We start from the raw sequence: 21,384 nt of genomic DNA, 5'->3' as shown, positions 1-21,384 counted from the left end.
ACGGTACACCAGCAGAATCCCTAATCTGTCTCGAGTACCCAACACACAGTACAGACACTCCAGATCAGCACTCAACTGAACAGGAAGCCTACAGAGGGAGATTGTATTCCTATAGACCATGGCAACCCCCCCCTCCCTGGCCCTCGAGTCTGTGCTGGTACTGCACTGAGTACCCAGGAGGGCAGAGCTGGGTGAGAGCAACCCCCCCCCCAGTTCACCCACCCAGGTCTCAGTGATACATACCAGGTCAGCCCCCTCATCCACAATCAGATCATGGATGAGAGAGATTTTGTTTTGGACTGACCTGGCATTCAGCAGCAGCACCACCAGACCTGAGAGCGAGCTGATAAGGCCGCCAGGAACCATCTGGTTGGGGGAAGGACTAGAAGAGGGGATAGCTGTAAGGAATCTGTCCCCTCTTCTCCTCATCTGGCCTGTTCCTCCCCCAGCACCATACCTCCCTCTACCCGTGACCACAGTTATGCAGGCAGCCCCATATCCCCCAGAGCTCCCCAGGCACATATTAAAAGTTATTTAAAAGTTGATTAAAAGTTTTTTTGAGAAATTGCTGTTGGTTGCTGGTCGGCTGGTGTTCTCCAAACAGGGTGGCTCCTCTGTGCGTCGCCGAGGCGCTGCCTCTGGCCGGTTGGAGCTTTACCTGTAAGCAAGGCGGGGCACTAGTCAGCAGATGTTCAGCAGCTGGGGGAAAGAGACTGCAGAGCCAGGCTCCTGCAGCCCCAGGTCTTCTCTCCCCACTGCAAGCAGCAAGCACACCTTTTATTGTTCTTATCTTCCTTAGTGGGTCGTTGAAAGCCGCTATTCTGAATAATGATTTTTATAGTGTAGGGTAGGGGGTGCTGGGCATGAGTTTGTGGAACCAAGGGGGCGGTGATCTGAAAAAGTTTGGGAACCACTGGGATAGTGGCTTAATTCTCTACCACTGGGGTCAGCCAAATGCTGCCTAATGTGGTATAATTGAAATGAGCTTCATGGACAGCCTCGGTTCCTGGCTTTGCAAATTGCCTCTTAATTTAGTGGTGGTGGTAAAGTTCACATTGAAAGAGTTTGGAGCACTCCCAGGTCAAAAAGCTTCACTCTAATATGAGGGATGCCTAGACCTCCTCCAAATTTGGACCAGGGCTCATATTGCCTAATATTGGGGGTTGCCCATTGTCAGGGATTTGACCCCAGGGTCAGCACACCTGCAGGGAGAGTAGCCCCCCAAAAGATTGAGGGTTGAGCTGGCTGTGACTCTCAGCTGTTAAACTGTTGGGATGCCATGGGGGGAGGTGGCACAGCAATGGGACTGAACCGTTCATTCTCTGGCCCCAGATGTGTTGTGAGAGGCCAAAACGCCTCAGAATACAGTCATGGCTTTAAAGGGAGGGAGGCAAGGGGCCGCTGAGGAAGCTCACCTGGTGTGTCTGTGCTGTCAACTGTGAGGCAGGGGTAGAGGAGTGATAGCCTGCTCCCGCTCCAGGTCTGATATCTCCGACAGGCCTTGGATTAGCAGCTGGAGGTGGACTTGGAATGGACACTGTCAACCACCTTTCCCTGCCTGCCCCTTTCCTTTTCCAAATTTATCTGGTGTTGGGGCAGTTGTGGCCACACCTGTCTGTCTGTCTGTGTGTGCGCGCAAAGAGGGAGGGAGAGTGTCCTGCCTCCCATAGGAACTATGGGAAGTATAGTTTTCCAAGGCCCTCAAGTTCAAACTATGGATTCAGAAGCCCTAGACATTCCTGTTATTCCTTGTGCCTGCAATACTGCTGTTGTAGCGTTCTCAGTGCCAAACAGAGGACTTTATTTTTATCTCATCTAAATGAGTGGAAACCAAACTTAGAGGCCATGCAGGAGGCGGCTATTTTGGAATTCTCTGCTCTTCTGTATTATTAGGTGCTTCTGTATTCTTCAGGTGCTGCCCTTATTTGCCAATAGTTGTAGCATTGTTACCCCCCAAATATGTTTTGTATCCTCAGCTGGTGACCTTCCCAGAAAGGTTGTATACTGCATCATGTACGTGTGTGTGTGCGTGTGTGTGTGTGTAAAAAAACAGTTCCCAAGATTTCATCCAGCTTCAGTATAACAAAAGAAGAAAACCCATGCAGATAAAAGCAGGCTTAATTCTCAATAGCTGGAGTCACGAACGGCGGAGGACTAGTTTAGCTCCTAACCCATGTGTGTCTCCAAGTACATTTTTTTACTTTTTTCCACATAAATGAATACTTGCGATTAATTCTAAGGGAAATAGTAAAGTGTTGCATTTAGGTATCCTGCCTTCCATCCCTATGCAAGAGCTGGAGGGTTTTTGTGTATAGAGCACACTATAATGCATTTCCCTACACATCCTGCTGCTGTAACATGCAAGTCCTCCATTTTCACATGCTTTGGCATTTTGTTAATTAATGCTAAAAAAAATCCTCTTCTAGACAGTAGTGAATTCCTTGCTGATGATTGCAGCATAATTGCTGGTGGGAATCTCATAGGCTGGCACCCTGACTCCGCTGCAGTATTATGGCGAAGAATATTGGGAATTCTTGGAGATGTGAACAACATCCAGTCTCCTAAAATACATGCCAGAGTTTTTGAGTATCTCTTTGAACTATGGTACAAATTAGCAAAGGTAAGGTTGAAACCAGTTTGTCTAATATGAAGCTAATAGAATAATGTTAACTGCTAAAATATATAGCGCAACAAGTAACATCAAATGTTTGTTCTGTCCAAAAAACCCTTAGAATAATACCTGTTGAAAAAATTTAAGGCCTTTTTCAACCATCTGTTGGCGCTATAGTTATGATTTTAATATTAACACAGATTAATGTTAAAATCATAACTATAGTATGGAATATGGTGTGTCCTAAATACACTTGAACCGTCAGCCAACTTTAATATTTAACCCTGACAATTCATTTAACACTTTACTTATTTTGTGATAAGAAGAAGAATGGTGGGAAAGTGCTCTGCTCAGATTAATTAGATTATAGCTTCTTTCTGCTTGAGGGCCAAATTCATTTTGAAGAGGCTTTTGGGCCTGCATTCCAGTGGCAAGCAGTGCTGAAGGCAGAATGGGGGTTGAGCAGGAGGGGTGGGCCCAAAATATTCAAAGTATCAGCATCTTTTAGCTTAAAGCTCTTACTGCTAGAAACTCAGCCTCAGAAGAGGCATTCAGATTTTTAGAAAGGAGGAGAGCCAGAAAAAGGTTGAGTCTCTATACCTTACATTTAAAAGGACAGAAAGAAGAATGCTATTCATTTTAGTACTTCAAGATTTTGTACTAATTCCTTGGTGTATTTATTTATTTAGATAAGAGACAATCTTGCTATCAGTCTGGATAACCAATCCACTCCCTCACCTCCTATTTTAATTCCACCACTCAGAATATTTGCATCATGGTTGTTCAAGGTAAAAAGTTTTTCCTAATGTCTTATAGAATACTAGTATAATTTGCTGAAGCATTTCATGCACCGAAGTCTGGACTAATCTCATTTGTATTCTGCTTTTGTTCTGTCTTATATTACTATATTTCCCACTTTGATTTTTTAAAATAGAGGTAAGAATGTCTTTCTATGTATATTTTTGTAGTCATCTTGACTGATATATAATGAAAATGTAAGCCTTTCAGACTCCATCGCTCCTGAATATACAGCTAAAATATTATCTTTTCTATTCTTCACTTTGCCTTTTTAACTAAGTATTTTGAAAGACCGTCATTTCAGCTACATATAACCATTTTGTAGTGATTAGACTTGAGGATTAAAATTGAAATTGCATATATTTGCTATATGCTTCTATGGATTGGTAAATCTATCAAGCAATTTAGCTCAGTTTCTTCTTTTTTCTATGTTATGTTTCTTCTGTCCTGTTTTTGCATCCACTTGCAATTTTTTAAGTATGCCTGAAAATTCATCAGTATTTTATCTGCATTTCTCAAAATATACATATTTTGTATGCACTTCTCAAAATACACAGATTTTTACAAGTAATGTCCCCCTAAAATAAAGTGGTTTTGTGTGCATTTGTCTGTACATTTTTTAAAATTTGCCAATAGCATCACATAATTCTGCAAAATACAAATATCACTATATAACTGCATTCCAGTTAATGAGTAGGTTTCTGAAATGTGAATTTGATAACTTCACATTAAAATGTGTACAGAACTAATTTCTCACCCATTTTACCTGTGGTCCTCTCTTAGGTATCCGAACAAAATAAATCATTGAATTATATTTTCACTTCTGAAATACCCATAGTATTTTGAATAGCTTTCTGTTTTTTCACTATATTTGGAATGGCCTACCACAGTGGTATTCAGCTGGTGGGTCATGACCTAAAAATGAGTCGCGAGATCAGTCCAGATAGATCACAGCAAAGCTGTTGCTTCCATGTTGGACATGAAGAAAATTGTTAAACTGGGTCGCATGTTGCATATTGGGAGCTGGGTCTCAAGTCTGGAACAGTTGAAGACCACTAGTCTATCAAATGTAAAGAAAAGCCTCTCTGACCTGGTTCGCACCTAAAGCCAATTCCTGGGTTAAACAATCTAGGAATTGATGAAATCTGTAGGAGCAAACGAGGGACCTGCCTTCTGCCCTCTTTCCTTTTACTTTGTAAACCACCCAAGTATTCTAATAATAAATCATGGGTTAATCCAGAGTGCTGGGTTCACACATCATGACAACAGCCAAGGAAAAGGGCAATCCTGGTTTGCTTCAGAAAGTGGAAGCAGGTGAGTGGGCAGGAGCCAGCATGTGTGTGCACACGTGCTCACAAACATACCATGGTTTGTTAACCATGGTTTGTTTGATTGTGCAAACTGGGCCTCTGTGTTACATTCTTAACACCCTTCATTATTTAAGTGACCTGCTTTATTAGTTAACCGTCAGCTTGAAATTGCTAATTGATTCTGTAGATTTATTTATTTATAACATTTATATCCCGCCCTATATCAATAAGATCTCAGGGCAGCGTACAGATAAAAGCATACGGTAGAAAAACAGTAAATATACACAGCTAAAAACAAATTAAACCATAAACCAAGTTAAAACGATATATAATTTAAAAGCAGTAAAACTATTAAAACAGTTAAAACAATGTGCCTAGTGAATTCTCAACCGTTAAAAGCTTTGTTTAAAAGCCATGTTTTCACTTGGCGCCAGAATAAAATCAGCGTTGGCGCCAGTCGGGCCTCCAATGGGCATTCCACAGTCGGGGTGCCACAACAGATAATCCTGACCCTCGTGCGGTAGTGATATCACTTTATATCAAATATATTTTTTGCTTGCTTAGGAAGGAGTCTGACTCATCTGATGTTGTTGGGTCCCTGTCATTAACAGAATAGACCAGCTTCCATGAACACACAGTGACTCAGTTAAGATGTAACACTAAACCATAATTTGGTGCTGAGAGCAGAAATCCTGTACTTATATGCTTCCTCCTCACCTTTCATGCTCAGCTTCAGTTAGTAAACTTCTTGTTTTGATCAAAACATTGTTTTCTGGTTCAGATGTTAAGCAAAGAAGTAGAATGCTCAGGGCAGTGTGGGCATTCATGAACACAGGGCTTATTCTCTTAGTGCCAAATCGTATTTTGGTGTTACGTGTGAACTAGCTGTGTGACTAAACCTCTTTCTTTCTCATGAGTGTTCAAACCTCATGAAAGGCAGTTTGGTGTGTTATCAAAAAATATCACTAAAACAATCCTTTAATCTTTTGGATGGGGATGTCTTGAACAGTTGTACTAGTTCCATATATTTTTATATATACTCGAGTTCTGATTATTTAGCAACTAGAACTGACTTATTTATTAACAAAATGATTCTGTTCTTTTAGGCTACAACTTTGCCGGATGAATATAAGGAAGGGAAGCTTCACGCATACAAACTGATATGTGCTATGATGACAAGGCGCCAAGATTTTGTGCCAAATCCGGACTACCTAGTGCATTTTTATCTTGTTATGCACATTGGCTTAACTAGTAAAGATCAGGTACAAGTTTTTTTTTTTAGAGAACTGAATTGCATTAATTTATTATTAATTTAAGGAAGGGCTTGTGATTCATTGGAGGATCCCGCTGCTGAAGAGAAGGGGACTTCCACTGATTTTACCCAACCTGAAGAGCAGAATTAGCTGTAGTTGCCTGTTCTCCTTTCTGCCAGCAGGAATGTCCAGTGAGCAGAAATCTACTCATGGGATGCTCACTTTAGAAGAAGGGAGCTCAGGTTCCAAGGCAATATATCTTCAGTTGCTAATGAAAGCAAACTAATTTAGACGTCTCTTTCAAAAATGGCTTTTAAGTGTCTATACCATTATTGGCGTTGTTTCATTTTTATTTAATCCCAGTTTCATGCTATACAGAACTTTTAAATGACTTTTTTTTTCTGGCCAAGAAGCTTCTCATCCAGGCTGTTTAGCCTCTGCATTATCCTACCTGTGACTAGAGATCTGCAGGAAGCCCTTTTAGTTATACCATCAACACGTGAAGTTCAGATTTCTGTAACTCATAATAGGGCATTCTCAGTAGTTACACCCAGGTGTAGAATGCCCTCTCTTTGGATTTACACCAACCCTGGTTAGATTTTGGTGGGCCTTTTGAGTAATATATGGGCTTAGGAATCAGAGTAAGTTAGTGAAGAGCAGTGCATATTGAATTTGACATTGACTGAAGTTTCCATATTTTAATGTATTTTATTGTGTATCTTATATAATAATAATGATGATGATGATGACGATGATGAAGAAGAAGAAGAATGTTGTCACTGCCTTAGAATCATTTTATGATGATGGGCAGATTACAAAAATTACAAATAAACAGGAAATAGATGAAAGAAAGGCTTAGGGTTACTTATGAGTATCACATGTTAGGTAGAAGTGGGTTGTTGGATACAATAAATATGAGTTTGCAGAAATTCAAGGAAACTGCTCAGAGTTGGATTTTGAGAAGAGATTTGAAAGAATCAAAGCCGGCAGCATATTGGACAAAGAGAGTGCACCAGATGCATGATGGCCAATGACAAAACAGCAAAGGTGAAAGTAAGACAGGGGAAGAAACAAAGGCGGCAATGAGCAGAGAAGTTTATGTAGAGAACAGCGGAGGAAGAAGATGGGATTAAAAAGAGATGCGTGAACAAAGTAAATGAGGTGATTTAGATTGGCGCTATAAAAAGAGAAGTTCAGCCAATTCAAACAGCTGGTAGAATATGTATGTCTCCTCACTAGTGGCAACCCTGAATAATATCCCATCTGAGCTTTTTGGTCCAATTTGCTGCTGCATTTTTTTTAAAATATATGTTTTTCTCCCTTTATACCACTTGGTGGCAGACTTTACTTCAAGTTTTCTAGTGTGTTAGATGCGGGATTCTGAAAGAAGATTGCTTTTTTGCTTTTGAGTTTGAAAAAAACAACATGTACAAGTCAGTATGTTTAAATATTCAGTCAATGAAACAAGTGAGGATGTGCAAGGCAAACATATAATAGTTTCAAAAATATTAAGTTAATTCCCCCCCCCCATGAATTACAACCCCTGCCCCACGAAAAAAGATAGCAATTAATTCCTCTTCAAGAGGACTGGAAGGAGTGAGGGAGGCATATATTAGAGATGAAAAGACTTCCCCACAATGCTATTGTGATCTTTTTGAATTGTAGCAAATGAAATAAAGTTATTTGCTCAAAAAGAATTGCCATGAATAATCTGTGTTTGTCCTCACATTCCTGATTGCTTAGGATCAACATGTGATCAATCTGAGAAGCTATGCCTTCACTCTAAATCACCTCTGTTTGCCCTTAGTGACATTAGCACATAGATAAAACCGATTGGCTACGTAGTGGTGGCAGTCACAACAATCACTTCACAATTCTTGGTTGGTGAGGATCACACTCTGAAGACCCCTAAAACACTATTTTAACCCCCAAATCAAAACATTTGCTAGCTAAGACAAACCTCTGCATTCTTAGAGGTTTTTTGCTGTTGGGGGAAGAAGAACACAACTTCCTACTGGATGGTCACATGTGGGCATAATATTTGCATAGTGCCTACACATGTAAAATCCCAACATGCATAAATTGAAGACTATTTCCGTATTGTATGTGGGATTTCATTTGCACAATTGGGGTCTGTGTGTGTTGCCACTATGCAACCATTACTCCAACTCATGGGTGTGGAGCAGGGAGCAGTGACCCTCTTGCCCCAATATATCCTGTCTATGCACACAGTTTATTTCATCCTAACAATTTTTGTGAACCGCCCAGAGAGCTTCGGCTATTGGGCGTTATAAAAATGTAATAAATAAATAAATAAATAAATAAACAAGCTCTTCGTTTTCAGAATAGCAAACTTAGCTGATGATTGCCAACAGGATTGTAGCCAGAATAAGACTGCTAAGAAATAAGAAATCACCTAAGGTTTGCAGAAGTACCCCCCCCCCAACCAATTATTTAAACCCAACAGGGCAGAAAATTCAACAGTGAGGGCTGAGCATGCCCACTAGCTGTGAAAGCTGGAAAAGAAAAATAGAACTGAGGAAGGGGATGCGGAGGAAATGTTCTCCTGGAAGAAATGGCTGGTAGGAACCTGCAAAAGGAGCACTCCTTTTAGGAGACAGGAGACACTGCAACATTTTATTGCAGGTTCCCTCTAATAGTGAACTCGTGTAATCAAATGCTCATCAGTTTAGAAGCAAAACAGGGACACCCACAAATAAAGAACTAATTTTATGTGTTCAGGGGATTCACTGAGAATTTATAACGGAGAATTCCTTAAATTAAATTAAATCCTTAAATTTTATATCAATTTTGCTGCGTGGTTTTTATCCTGGTTGTGCTTTTTATACTGTATTTTGTATTTGTGCTTTTAACCCGTTGGTTGTTTATTATGGTTTTAATTTTTGTGAACCACCCAGAGAGCTTTGGCTATTGGGCGGTATAAAAATGTAATAAATAAATAAATAAAATTAACTCTAAAGAAATATGTTAAACCTACAACCATCACCCAGAGGGCTGTCTATACGCACCCAAAGCCCCGTGGTGGCTGTGAAGCTGCGCTGCATCAGTTATACAACACAGCCACTGTGGGGCTTTCCCTCTAAACTCTGAAGGCAAAAAGTCGGGGACTTACCCCGACTTCTTTCTCCAGAGCGAGGTGAGTATCGCATATACCCCATCCAGCCTTTCTCTGGAGTCTCGGCGGAAACGTGGCTGGGTGGATGGTGATCCCTGATTGGTTACCATCTGCCCAGGCAGAGGACGGGTGGGCCTGGTGCCAAAAAACCACACACTTTTGCTGCAGGGTTGGGATTAGCCACCACCACCCTGCAGCAGGGAAAGCACGGGACTTGAACTCGTTGCAGCAGCAACCTGCCGCCATATAGACAGCTCTCCGGAATGGTCCAACAAGGACTTGTGAGCTTGCTGAACTTATGGAGTGTTTAGAACACAGAGATAAAAAAAATCCTAGCTCATTTCATTGTGTTGAGAGGAACCCCCCCCCCCCGGGTTCACACTGAATGCCAAAGATGAGAAACTCCTGCATTTGTTGCTATCATTTGTGTTCAGTGGGGTTCAACATGCTGCCTAATCACAGCTAGGTGCACATCCTGAATTTCTCTATTGTTTTAAATGGGAAACTTTTACTTCTGCCCTGGGGACAGGGCAAAAAAGCATTTAAAGGAATCAGACTTTTGGCAGACTGTGTGAGTGTATTAATTTAGTCTATGACTGGGAGCAGTTGAGACATGGGATATTAGGGCTAAAATAGACATGACACTAAGGGCATGGCTAGACGAGGGGGGTGGAGAGCGACGATCTCGCGATTTTATGATCACAAGATCATCGCCCTCATCTAGGTAAAAGAGGATGTCACGCCCACCATTTTGTTTTTGAATTTTGAATCAGAGAGAAGCGCAGGAGCACTCCTGTGCAAAATGTGAGTTTTTTAAGGCAAAAAACCCCTCCCGCTCCTCCCACCCCACTCCCGATGGGCACAGAGCTCCTGAGGAGCTCCATGCCCTGGTCCTTGCGGTTACTCTCAAGGAGCTGGGACATACTAGCGATGGTGGGCTACACGTTCCACTGTCTCGGGATCATCCCAAGACCATGGAAAAATCAGGAAAAATGGGTAGGGTGATATCCCCGGGCAAGGGAGGGATCATCCCTCCCTGCTCCAGGGATGCCCTGTGCGCCATGTGGATGTACAGGGATGATCCCGGGGTGATCCCTGGCATAAGCCCTCATTTAGCCATGCCCTTAGTGTATTATAAGAAAGCATATTAAGATTTCTTTGGCTTTTATTTAATACCAGGCTTTGAGAGTGGTGGTGGAATTCATTAGGATCATGGCTGGAGAGGGAAGGGTTAAACCTCTCCTCTATACAGAGCATAATCCACTTTCCCCCAACCCCATTTCCACACTAATCTAAACAGATTTGTGCTGAGGAGAGTTTCCAGTCAGATATTTAACCAACAGTGGCCATCCTGTTTCATGCTCTGGCTATCTACCCCTTATCCTGATCTCTTACTTCAAGAGTTCTTTCTAAGAAGCTCCTCTACATTCCAGGAGGGCTCCAGAATTTATGATTCTACTCCTCCTCCAACACATCACTAAGCAGAATGGCTCCCTCACATTCCAGACAACCCCCAAAAGGACAGCAGCCAAAGGGACGACTCCATTTGGTGTCAGCCTGCTGTTAGTGACTCAATAAAAATAGCTTCTCCCTCTGGGAGCTACTGTTGGCCTCCCTCATGCTGCATATCTGAATATCGTAAAAGGCGTTCTTGTCTTGAAGAAGGTCTTCCTCTATGTGATCAAAGTTTAGACACTTAGATGAATGTGAGAGAAGTGTCATACAGCTGAACTGGGAATGTTTAGCCTGGAGAAGAGAAGATTGAGGGGAGACATGATAGCACTCTTCAAATACTTAAAAGGTTGTCACACAGAGGAGGGCCAGGATCTCTTCTCGATCCTCCCAGAGTGCAGGACACGGAATAACGGGCTCAAGTTAAAGGAAGCCAGATTCCGGCTGGACATCAGGAAAAACTTCCTGACTGTTAGAGCAGTGCGACGGTGGAATCAGCTACCTAGGGAGGTTGTGGGCTCTCCCACACTAGAGGCCTTCAAGAGGCAGCTGGACAACCATCTGTCAGGGATGCTTTAGGATGGATTCCTGCATTGAGCAGGGGGTAGGACTCGATGGCCTTGTAGGCCCATTCCAACTCCGCTATTCTATGATTCTATGATTCTATGAATATTCATGGGGAAGTTACTTTACTTTTGTGCCTGAATAAATTTCCAGTAAGAAGTATAGTACCCTATTTCTTCGATTCTAAGATGCAGTTTCCCCCCCATATAAACATCTCTAAAAATGGGGTGCGTCTTAGAATTGCGGGTGTTTCTTAGGGATTTTTTCTGTTGGTGGTACTGAAGTTAGTCTGCGTCTTACAATCCATGGTGTCTTACAATCGAAGAAATATGGTACATTTGACAGGCTATCTTTCACCCATTTGGGGGGCAGTTTTTATATTCCATTTTTGCTAATATATCAGAGACCCATTTTGTCACAATTTTATTTATTAGATTTCTATTCCACCCTTCTATACAATGTGGACAAGAGCAGTTTACATGAAAAACATGAAATTGTACAAGTACAATGTAAAAACCCATAAAACAAAGACATAAAATAGAATAAAAGCAGCAATAAAATGGCTCCAAGAGTAAAAGCCCCAAAACATAAGATTGTCTTTGCCTTGCTCTAGAAATACATTAAAGTAAGTATCCGGCCAGCCTCCCAGAGGTGAGGGTTTGGTAAGTGGGATGCCATGACAGAAGAGCCTCTCCCCAATTGCTGCTCACCTCACCTCTGTCGGGGGCACCTTCAAAAAAGCTTTGAAAGATCATCACAGGACTGGGTTATGTGGCTGCAGTTGTTCCTTCAGATATCCAAGTCCCAAAATGGATAGGGCTTTAAAGGTGAGCACCAGCATTTTGAGTTGGGCTTTGAAATGGACAGGAGCTTTAGAAGTTCTTTCAGTATAGGCAAGATATGTTCACAGTGACCAGTGAAGTTTCCAGAACATCTTCAAAGGCGGGCCCACATACAACACATTTCAGCAATCCAATCTGGAAATTATCAGTGCATGGATAACCATACCCACCCTATCTCTGTCCGGCGTGGGGGGGCTGCAGTCAGTGCACCAGCCACAGTTATTGGAAAGCCTTCATTGCCACCTACTGTAGACCTCTAGTGACAAGACTGCATTAATGAGTACCAGTAAACTGTCAACCTGATCCTTGGAGGGAGTGGTCACAGCCAAAAAATACCAGCTCCTTGGACAAATAAATCACCACCTACAGTAGCTCCATCTTGTCAGGGTTATATCCTCTCAATTTTATGGGATTTGGGAGACAATGGGTTGGATCCAAACTCAGGCCGTAGCTAGACCTAAGGTTTATCCCAGGATCATCCCGGGTTCATCCCTGTCTGAGAGCTGGATGCCCTTTGTGGCACTTAGATGAACAGGTTTGACCCCAGGACAATCCTGGGATAAACCTTAGGTCTAGCTACGGCCTCAGTCATACTTCAAATAGACATATTGAAATTAATAGGACTTAAGTTAGTCATTTTATTTATTTATTACATTTTTATACCACCCAATAGCCGAAGCTCTCTAGTCATGACTTAAGTGTGACTACATCTGGATCCAATTCAATGTATTTTACTATATAATGGATCTCCTATGCATGGCTACATTATGAAATCTTTGTGTGCTATCATTTCATATTAGAACAGTTTTGACATTGGGATCAATGGCTGTTGGACTTGAGTGTGAATGAATGCTTTAATGTAATACTTGATCGGTTTGGACTAAAATTTCATAGTCGTTCCTAACCCTTGCACAGTAATGTAGTTCGTGAAATAGTTTTTACCTACCAGAGATGACATTGGAGCAGTCATCATTTTGTGTTCCATAATTCCACTCAATTATACCATGTTCGTGCTGAACTGTCAGTAAAGCCTTTTCCAGATTTTTTTTTCACTGCAGAAATTGTGGTGGCTTTTTAATGCTAGCAATGATCTTAGAGCTGGTTTTCTTTGCTTTGTTTCATAGTATATTAGCTACTGGCCTTTATTTTCCTAGTTTACTTTAACAACAAGATTCATAATTAAGAGAAAAATCTTATGCAACCATTGCATCATTTCACTACTGATTTGAGAAATCACATGATAACTGGAGGCTGTATGCTTTAGACTGCCAAATTTTAACATCTATATTATGTAAATTAACTTCCTGCATATATTTTCATATTTTGCATGGTTTTTTTTTTTTTTTTTTTACAATTTGTAACAATTTGTAAATTTTGGCAAAGGTATTCATACGTTCAAAATAAAGTTTTTAAAGTATCAGGGAAAGAATTGTATAGCTGTCAGGGTCGAAAAGGACGTCAGAACTACAGCATAGCACCTGTGTATAAGCCTCTTAAGATGCAAACCGTAGCTAAATATTAAAGTGGAATGCAGAGAAATAGTGAATTTTACTTAATAAACTTTAAAAGATGAGCAATGAGGACAGCATGAGGGAACGTAGCTAAAATTGTCACACAAATAGATATAAATCAGATGATAACATTATATTTGTTCTTCATAAATCTTTCATCTATAGATTTGAAAGATGTTAATGGTTTCTTGGGTATACTATATTTTTTTAAAAAACGGATTTGTTAGCCTACTTCAACAATAATGTTGCTTGACTAATACTTCCATCATTGCGGATTTTTTTTTTTTTTTAAGAACAGCAACAAAACATTTACATTGTACAGCTTGATCTTAAGTTGGGAAAGCAGAAAATAATACTAAAAGTCTCATCCTGCTACCACAGCTGCCACTTAATTTAAATGCCTCTTTCCCTTTTTAAAAGGGAAAAGATGCTAAGCTCTTCAGTGACCGAAATTTTGTCCTGTTCTACATAATTAAGGGCAGGAATTAATCTGCGAAAATACTAGCTTGTTCCTGGTGAGGAGCAACTCAGAGTCGTTCTAAAGACAGATGGTAGGGTATCTAGTTACATGTATAAATGGCAATAGTTTGAGCAAGAATAGGCAAGGGGCATTTTTATAATTGACCTTTCTGTGAACTTGAAACAAGTAAGAATATTTTTAACTGGTCTTGCAATATAATTTTATTTTTTCCAGCAATACTTTGGAAACGACAGCTTATAGACTTTTATAATCCATTTTATTGTGGCATAAGCAGTAGATTTCCTTCCTTCCTCCCATTTATGACACTACTGTGCATCATTTTGAATTGCAATAGTTTATAATGGTTCTTTCTGCCCTTTCCCATAACAGCATCAACACTGAATCATACCGCTGCAATTATGTAAAGAATGGAAATCCTTCCAGAACAAATCTCATTTTAAATTTTCATTTTGGGTAATTGTTGAATGATTTGGGACCATAATCAGCCAAAATTATTTTACACATTCATAGATCAATTATGAATGCAGTAAAAGAAGGGAAAACTGTATAAATTGTAAACCAATTTCTATTACCATTGCCATGTGCTTTTCTTATTGCTTGTGGTTTTCCAGTTACTGTGTACCTAGCATTCAATTAAAGTGATTGATTTACTAGGCTGCAAACTGCTGAATGCCATTTACATTTATAGAATTGTACTTTGAAGGGAAGGAAACAACCTGGTATGTTTGAACTACCTGGTTTTTTGCAAACTCACTGACATAAAACAGATGTTCTTATGTTGCTGAGTTCCCAGGGGGCAAAATCTCTTCATAAATTATCAATTCACCATATTACTTTATAAAATATAGATTTTTATCATTGAATATTTGAAACATTTGGTAGAAAGTGTTTGTTTTAAAAAAAACCTGCATTAATCTGAGGCATAAGGGATTATCTTTGAGAAGGTTCCAGTAGAGGATGACTGGTGGATAATACATGCCTCTGACCCTTGGAATTGATTAGAACAAACTTGCAAATAATTAGTTGTACTGATCCAGGAGAAAATGAGAATAAAGCTGCCAACAGGGAGTTGCCTAAATTTTGCTTCAGAACTAGCTTTATCTCTTAGCAAAGTCACATTTGAAGGTATCTTGTGTGTGTGTTTTTAATTCAGTTGGCAGTGGGTGAATCCAAAATTCCCCAGTATCTGAATTTTCTGCAGAATATTTCCATACAACATGATCCTTAAAAAAAGAATTATTTGACTCATGGTGGCTTTCAAAAGTAGTGCACAATGGATACATCTCACCTACATCCCTATTGTGAATTTACCTTCACCATGAGAAACTGCATGGTGGCCAGAAAAATACTTGTAATGTTGTAACCTTGATTTCTTGCTGCAATAAGATTCAGGAATGCAATTAATATGATCTAGCTTCACAGTGCTTTTAATGTAGTTCCACATGTATTTTTTGAAAGATGTTTTATGCCACATTATACAGTGCACTTTTGGGTAACTAAAGCCTTGAAACAAATTATAAAAGGCATGATAAGGATGAAATATATCTCTAATGGGATGCAAGGCAATACAGGTACTAATGATAACCCACCCACCCCACAAGTCAGATTTTTTTTACTACAAAAAAAAATTTGAGTTGAAGAAGTAATGGTAGTTAGTGACCCTATGTGCTTGCTTGAATTGTCTGAAGTGAATGTCTCAGTGATATCCTTGCTGCCTACTTGGGTTCATCTTTGAGAGTCTGATGTTGAATAGTTCTACCTTGTAAAAGAGGTTGGATGAAAAAAAATCAGCTTAAAGTTGGCACAATGCACTAGAACTGGTTCTCAAATGTCTTGGTTGCTTCTATCTACTGTTTAACTATAGGCTGCCCTTAAAGCATTTGGAATATGGAATTGTCAAAAACCATCACACAAACTCTGACTTTCATTGTTTGTAGGAACTGCTGCAGTATATCTGAAAATATACCTGGCCAGGCACTGGTGCCATTGACAAGTATGATGCTCGTGCTCTCTCTCTCTCTCTCTCTCTCTCTCTCTTTTAATTAAAAGGGGAGACTTGTGACTTGAATGGTAACAGAATACCATATGCAGAACAGGACAGCATGGTATTGCTTAATTTGCAGTACTTAGCTGGGCTATTTAAGTTACCAGATGCTGCATAGCATGCAAGCAACTTAGAGAGGATTCAGAGGAGTAAGCAAAGATTAAGCTGTGGTTGAGAAGTATATTTATCCTAGAGAAAGATTAAGGTGCTTTCCAATAATTTAATCCAGTGTCATAAACAAGAAAGGATTAATTGTGTAGCACTGACTGGCAACTTTATGCATAGTTCCTTCTTTACCGTTACAGCTGTTTTCTCAGACATATGTAGCACTGACTTACTCTTATGTCTGCATAATATGGAGATTAACAACGCAAACCTATGCATTCAACTCAGAAGTAAGTACTACTTAGTTGAATGGGACTTACTTCCAGGTACATTTGTATATAGAATTGCAACCTCTGTTATTCTATATGTAAAATAAATTTTAAAAAATGGAACTGTGGGCAGTATCCAATACTGCTGCTGTGCTTCTGCTCATTCTGTTGCACCAGCAGGATACACTGTGAGTACATCAGGGATTTAGCTCTTTTTAAAGCAATCCTGGAAATGAGTAGAAACACTCACTGGGCCTGTTCAGGCGACTCACTAAGCCATGGTTAGGCTGCTAACCCCTTTGCAGCAAATGGTTAGTGATTGTGTTTAAACTGTGGTTATGTAGCTACCATGATTAGGAATGGTCCACTCAACATCCTAAATCATGGTTCACATGACACACTAAAACATAAATGTTTAGCTCAAAATGCTTAACCACCATGGCTTGGTGTGTTGTCTGAACAGGGTCATTTCCGGATAGGGATAGCCAGTGGAGCTTTCTTCTGTGAGCTCCATTGACTTGCCTCATTCTAGGAATAAGCCTTTCCACTCATTTCCTGTTGCTTTAAGAACCACTAGCTCCCCGTTGTGGTAACGGGTCCTATTGACATGCATGCAGCATTAGATACTGGAGTATATACAGGGCTAGATCAAGGCTATGATGGGACCCAGAACTAGCTATCTCTAGTGGGGGCAGTACTCTGCCCCAGTACTCATGAACTCATGCCTGACATTTGTGCACACACACACCAATTTACAATAATAATGCAAAAACATTTTTCACTACATATTTTAGTGGAAATCCTCTTCTGTGCTTTCCTAGAAGCAAAAGACTAATAACTCCTCCATGGTAGAGAACTCAAATGCAAACACAAGCCTCCCTTTTCCCTTTTTACAGCATACAGCACACAAACACAGAAAACATAAACATACATCAAAAAGCACTCTCTCTCTCAATCTCAAGGAAGAGATTCTGCCTCAGTCAAACACAGTAGCCAACCAAGACACGTATACACAGCCAGTGTTGTTCCAGGACATTTTGCTGCCTGTGGAGGCCCAGCGAATGCCTCCCAGCGAATGCCTCCCATTTCTCACTGGATAATCTGAGCCAATCACTACCTCTCAGTCTAGCCCACCTCACAGGATTGTTGTGAGGAGATCTTTAGTACCTGGAGGAAAGGCAAAATATAAATATAATAAAGTAAAGTAAATAATTATATACTAGAACAACATAATTGTCTTACATAATGTTCATAATAAGTTTCACTGGCCTGTAAAATGGCCATCTGTGCATTGCGTTATTATGTGCACTCATTTCCATGCATACATAGTAGAGATAAGATGTATCAAGTACTCCACTTGGAAATTTATCATATATAGACCCTGGGGAGGAAGACTGACATCAATCCTTATAGCTCATATTAAACATCCAAATTTGAAAAGCATGCACTTGTCTCCATCTTCTGCAAAAACATCAACACAAAGAACTTTCATTAACAGCAAAATTAAAAAAGAGGCTTGTGGCACCTTAAAGACCAAAAAATTATTCATAACATAAGCTTTCGTGGACTATAGCCCACTTCAATAGATGCATGGAGAATTATGGGGATTTTCAGGTTTATACACAGTACAGGTAGTGATGGTGAGGAATTGTAAACATTGAGGTCAGAAAGAAATTAAATGCAGAAAGTATTTAATGAAGGATAGTATACTGTTCATTAACTACTTCTCAGCCCCTTGCCTCCTGACAGTTCCTTAAAAATACCCAAGCCACTAGCAGACCAGATAACAACTCTGAATTACACTGTTATGCACTACTCTTCTCTGCTGTGGCACCCCGGCTGTGGATTGAGCTCCCTAAGGAGGTTCGCTTGGCACCTACATTATATGCTTTTAGACGCCAGGTGAAGACCTTTTTATTCTCGCAGCATTTTAACAGTCTATAAATACATTTTAACTTGGTGTTTTAAATTTGTAATTTTGCATTGCAGCTGTTTTTATCTGGTTGAGCTTTTATATTGTATTTTATATTATGATTTTATACTGTTGTTTTACACTTTGAATGTTTTTAATTTTTGTGAACCGCCCAGAGAGCTCTGGCTATTGGGCAGTATAGAAATGTAATTAATAAATAAATAATAAATAAATACTCTCCTTCCCAGCAAAATGGGTCATAACAGCACACACACGCATAACATGGGTCTAATGGGAGATTTTATTTACATTGGCTGGTGAATAACAAAACAAAAACAAATAACAAATAATAATACAGTTAAAAAATTTTTTTTGCATGAAATAAGATCTGAGCTAAAAAGGTCATGAATTCTTGATATTCCTGCTACCTATTGTTTGAGTCTGGGTCAGTTAGAGCTACACTAAATGTTCTGAATTTCCCAATAGCTTTCTATGCATGTTAATCACTATTCCACAAGGGTATTCAAAAGGAACCAGGAAGCTCCATTTGCAGACAAGTCTTTGCTTTGTACTTCTCTTTATGGTGAAATGTTGAACATAGCTGCAATTTCACTCATTAGCTAAATACACTGAAAGGGGGTAGCAGGCTCATTTCTCACAAAATGATTGTTCCATGGTCATCTTTGAAACACCCTCAATATCCCCTTCCCTCAGTGAGTCTATCTTCTCACTCTGATTGATGCAGCTTGCTGTTGCTCCTCATCCTCTTCCTCATCATTGCTACTACTTCCTTGTTTCATCTACTCCTCATTTCCACCATTGCCTGGGCCAGAGCAAGAGGCAGGTGAACATGAACAAGCAGGTTTCAAAAGAGAAGAGAAGCAATTCCACAAGGGGCTTTGTCAGTGGGCCCCCACTGGGGTGTTGGCTCTCACCAGGTGCCCAAGCGTGCATATCTTGGACGCTGGGCCTCCTTCCATTTCAGAGGATGCACATTCTAAAGACATGATCTTTTTAGAAACCAACCTTATAAACCATTCCTGGGTTGTTTACCATGGTATGCAAGTGAGGAAGTCAAGCTTATATCTCCACCACAGTTCCAAAGGTAGCTTGTCTGGGGAGAGACAACCCAGAGTTTCTGGTTCACACATCATGGTGTATCCCTGTGTTATTTAACTGCTCTTGTGTTGTGCAGGAATGATCAGGCAGCATGTACCAGCATGCTACCACATTCACAATAACCCAGACTTTTTTTAAAAAAAAAATCTGGTTTATTGTGACTTGTGAACTTAGCCTATATTTGATCTTCACCTCCATTTTTTATCAGTTGGATAACCACATTCACATGTATCTCTTCATGAATACTTCTCTCTGCACAAGGTAGTAGAGAAAAGTTGAAAGTAAGTTCTCTGTAATGCACAGAATGCTATGGCACCCTTAAGACTTAATTGATTTAATTTTGTCAGCAGTAGCCTGCTTCATCCAAAGTTTTTGCTAACATTGTTCATGTCCTCAAGATTAGTATCAGCGGTCCTATAATTTCATTTCAAGGAAAAGTGGAGATCATGAAGATATTTTTTGAGCGAGAACTTAGTTTTGTATGCTTTCTGTTTGCTTGATAAATTTATATTCTGCCTTTGCTCAAGGCAGCTAACAAAATCTCCCTGGGATAAAACAATTACACTAAGTCAATACAAAATTATCAGAATAAAGATAAAAAAAAATCTTTTTAGCAATTCATAATAATCTGATGAAAAATAAGATGACGCCTTTGTCTGTTGCTGGCAATTAATGATGATGTACAGCCACTGCTTAGATGACAAATGGTGGGTTCAGCTGTAAAAATAACACAATATGAGTGGTCTTGCACAACTTCTATTCATGTCAATGGGACTCTTTCCTGGTGGATTGTGCCCTTTGTTCCTTTATCCTCCAACTAAATAACCTCAGAAAACAAAGGTATCAGAGACTAGGGGCAAGATTAGAGGGCTCCAACCCAATCACCTCTCATTTTAGCAACAAAGCAATAAGATATTTAGAGCATTCATATATTTGACTTCTGAAATTCCTATTTAGGAATATTCTGTTTTCTCTCTCTCTCTCTCTCTCTCTCTCTCATTGAAAATGCAGGCTTTCCATGTATGGACACATGGCTTTAATGAAAGTACAAAGCAAGGTTAATAGTTGGTACTTATTAATCTTTAAAAATGCTACTCTGTGCTGCCTTTCATGCCAAGATTCATGAGTCTTTTTATTGTAGCATATGTCAACAGAGATGTTGCCCCATCTGCTGCTCTATAGCTTGTTCAGACACTAGGCGCACAGCACAATGCTTACCTCTCAGTAATTACAGGTGTGTTGTGTGGAGCCCAATGCATTAATCAGCCCCTTAATTATGGAAAAGGTGGGTCTTTTGTTCTGCCTTCAGAACGGGAGTTTACCAGCCACTTCATGGGCTCCAACATCCATCTGCTCATTCTTTTAGAATGTTTGCATTGACTGATATTGCCCTTAAACTGTATCATGGTTAGTGATTAAAACCAGTTTGAACATTAACCTGACTGGTGTTTCAAAGGTGAAAATGCTGTGTGCTGTGATGCTAAGATTTATTTACCTTCCAAACAATAATTGTGTAAAAAATCTCTGTGGTGTTGGCTTATGACAGCATAAGTTGAGTTTCATGCTTCAGACATAGTAAATCGCTGTTTTGTGTGGTCTTCTATTATAAGCAAGAAACAGTAGGGCTTTGGGAGAGTCATACTGGAAAAGGAGGAGGAACGTGGGGGAGTCCAAACTTCTGGTTTTAATTTTTGACAGAATTTTAGTACCCAAACTGATTTTTATGTGAGGTTCTACCTTTTATTTCACTATGTGTGTTTTCATCAGTCCTTTCTGATATTACACATTTTTCTTTAATTCTTTTTTCTTGTTGTAGTATGTTGCTATGCTGTTCAGCATAAATAGTAACATTGATTTTAGATAAAGGAGTAGCATTGCAAAATTCCAATCATCATCATCCAAATATGTTGATAATAACAAGCAAGGCATTTTTCTAAATACTGTTTTCAAAGTATGTGCTTTTGTGGGATTTCTCAC

At 39.8% G+C, this 21,384-nt stretch overlaps 1 protein-coding gene across 2 annotated transcripts in view; it reads left to right on the top strand.

Moving 5' to 3' along the window:
- RALGAPA2 (Ral GTPase activating protein catalytic subunit alpha 2) overlaps window positions 1-21,384 on the top strand; it is a 212,842-nt gene that overhangs the window by 69,672 nt on the left and 121,786 nt on the right. For both annotated transcript variants that reach the window (XM_063130176.1, XM_063130175.1), the window contains 3 exons: window positions 2,427-2,620; window positions 3,301-3,399; window positions 5,826-5,981. In XM_063130176.1, the coding sequence (XP_062986246.1) occupies window positions 2,427-2,620; window positions 3,301-3,399; window positions 5,826-5,981 (449 nt within the window). The remainder of the gene's footprint in view (window positions 1-2,426; window positions 2,621-3,300; window positions 3,400-5,825; window positions 5,982-21,384) is intronic.

Source organism: Elgaria multicarinata, chromosome 7 (genome assembly GCF_023053635.1).
Source record: "Elgaria multicarinata webbii isolate HBS135686 ecotype San Diego chromosome 7, rElgMul1.1.pri, whole genome shotgun sequence".
Lineage (NCBI taxonomy): Eukaryota > Metazoa > Chordata > Lepidosauria > Squamata > Anguidae > Elgaria > Elgaria multicarinata.
Note: the sequence above shows the minus strand (reverse complement) of the source record. Positions and strands in the feature narration are given on the sequence as shown.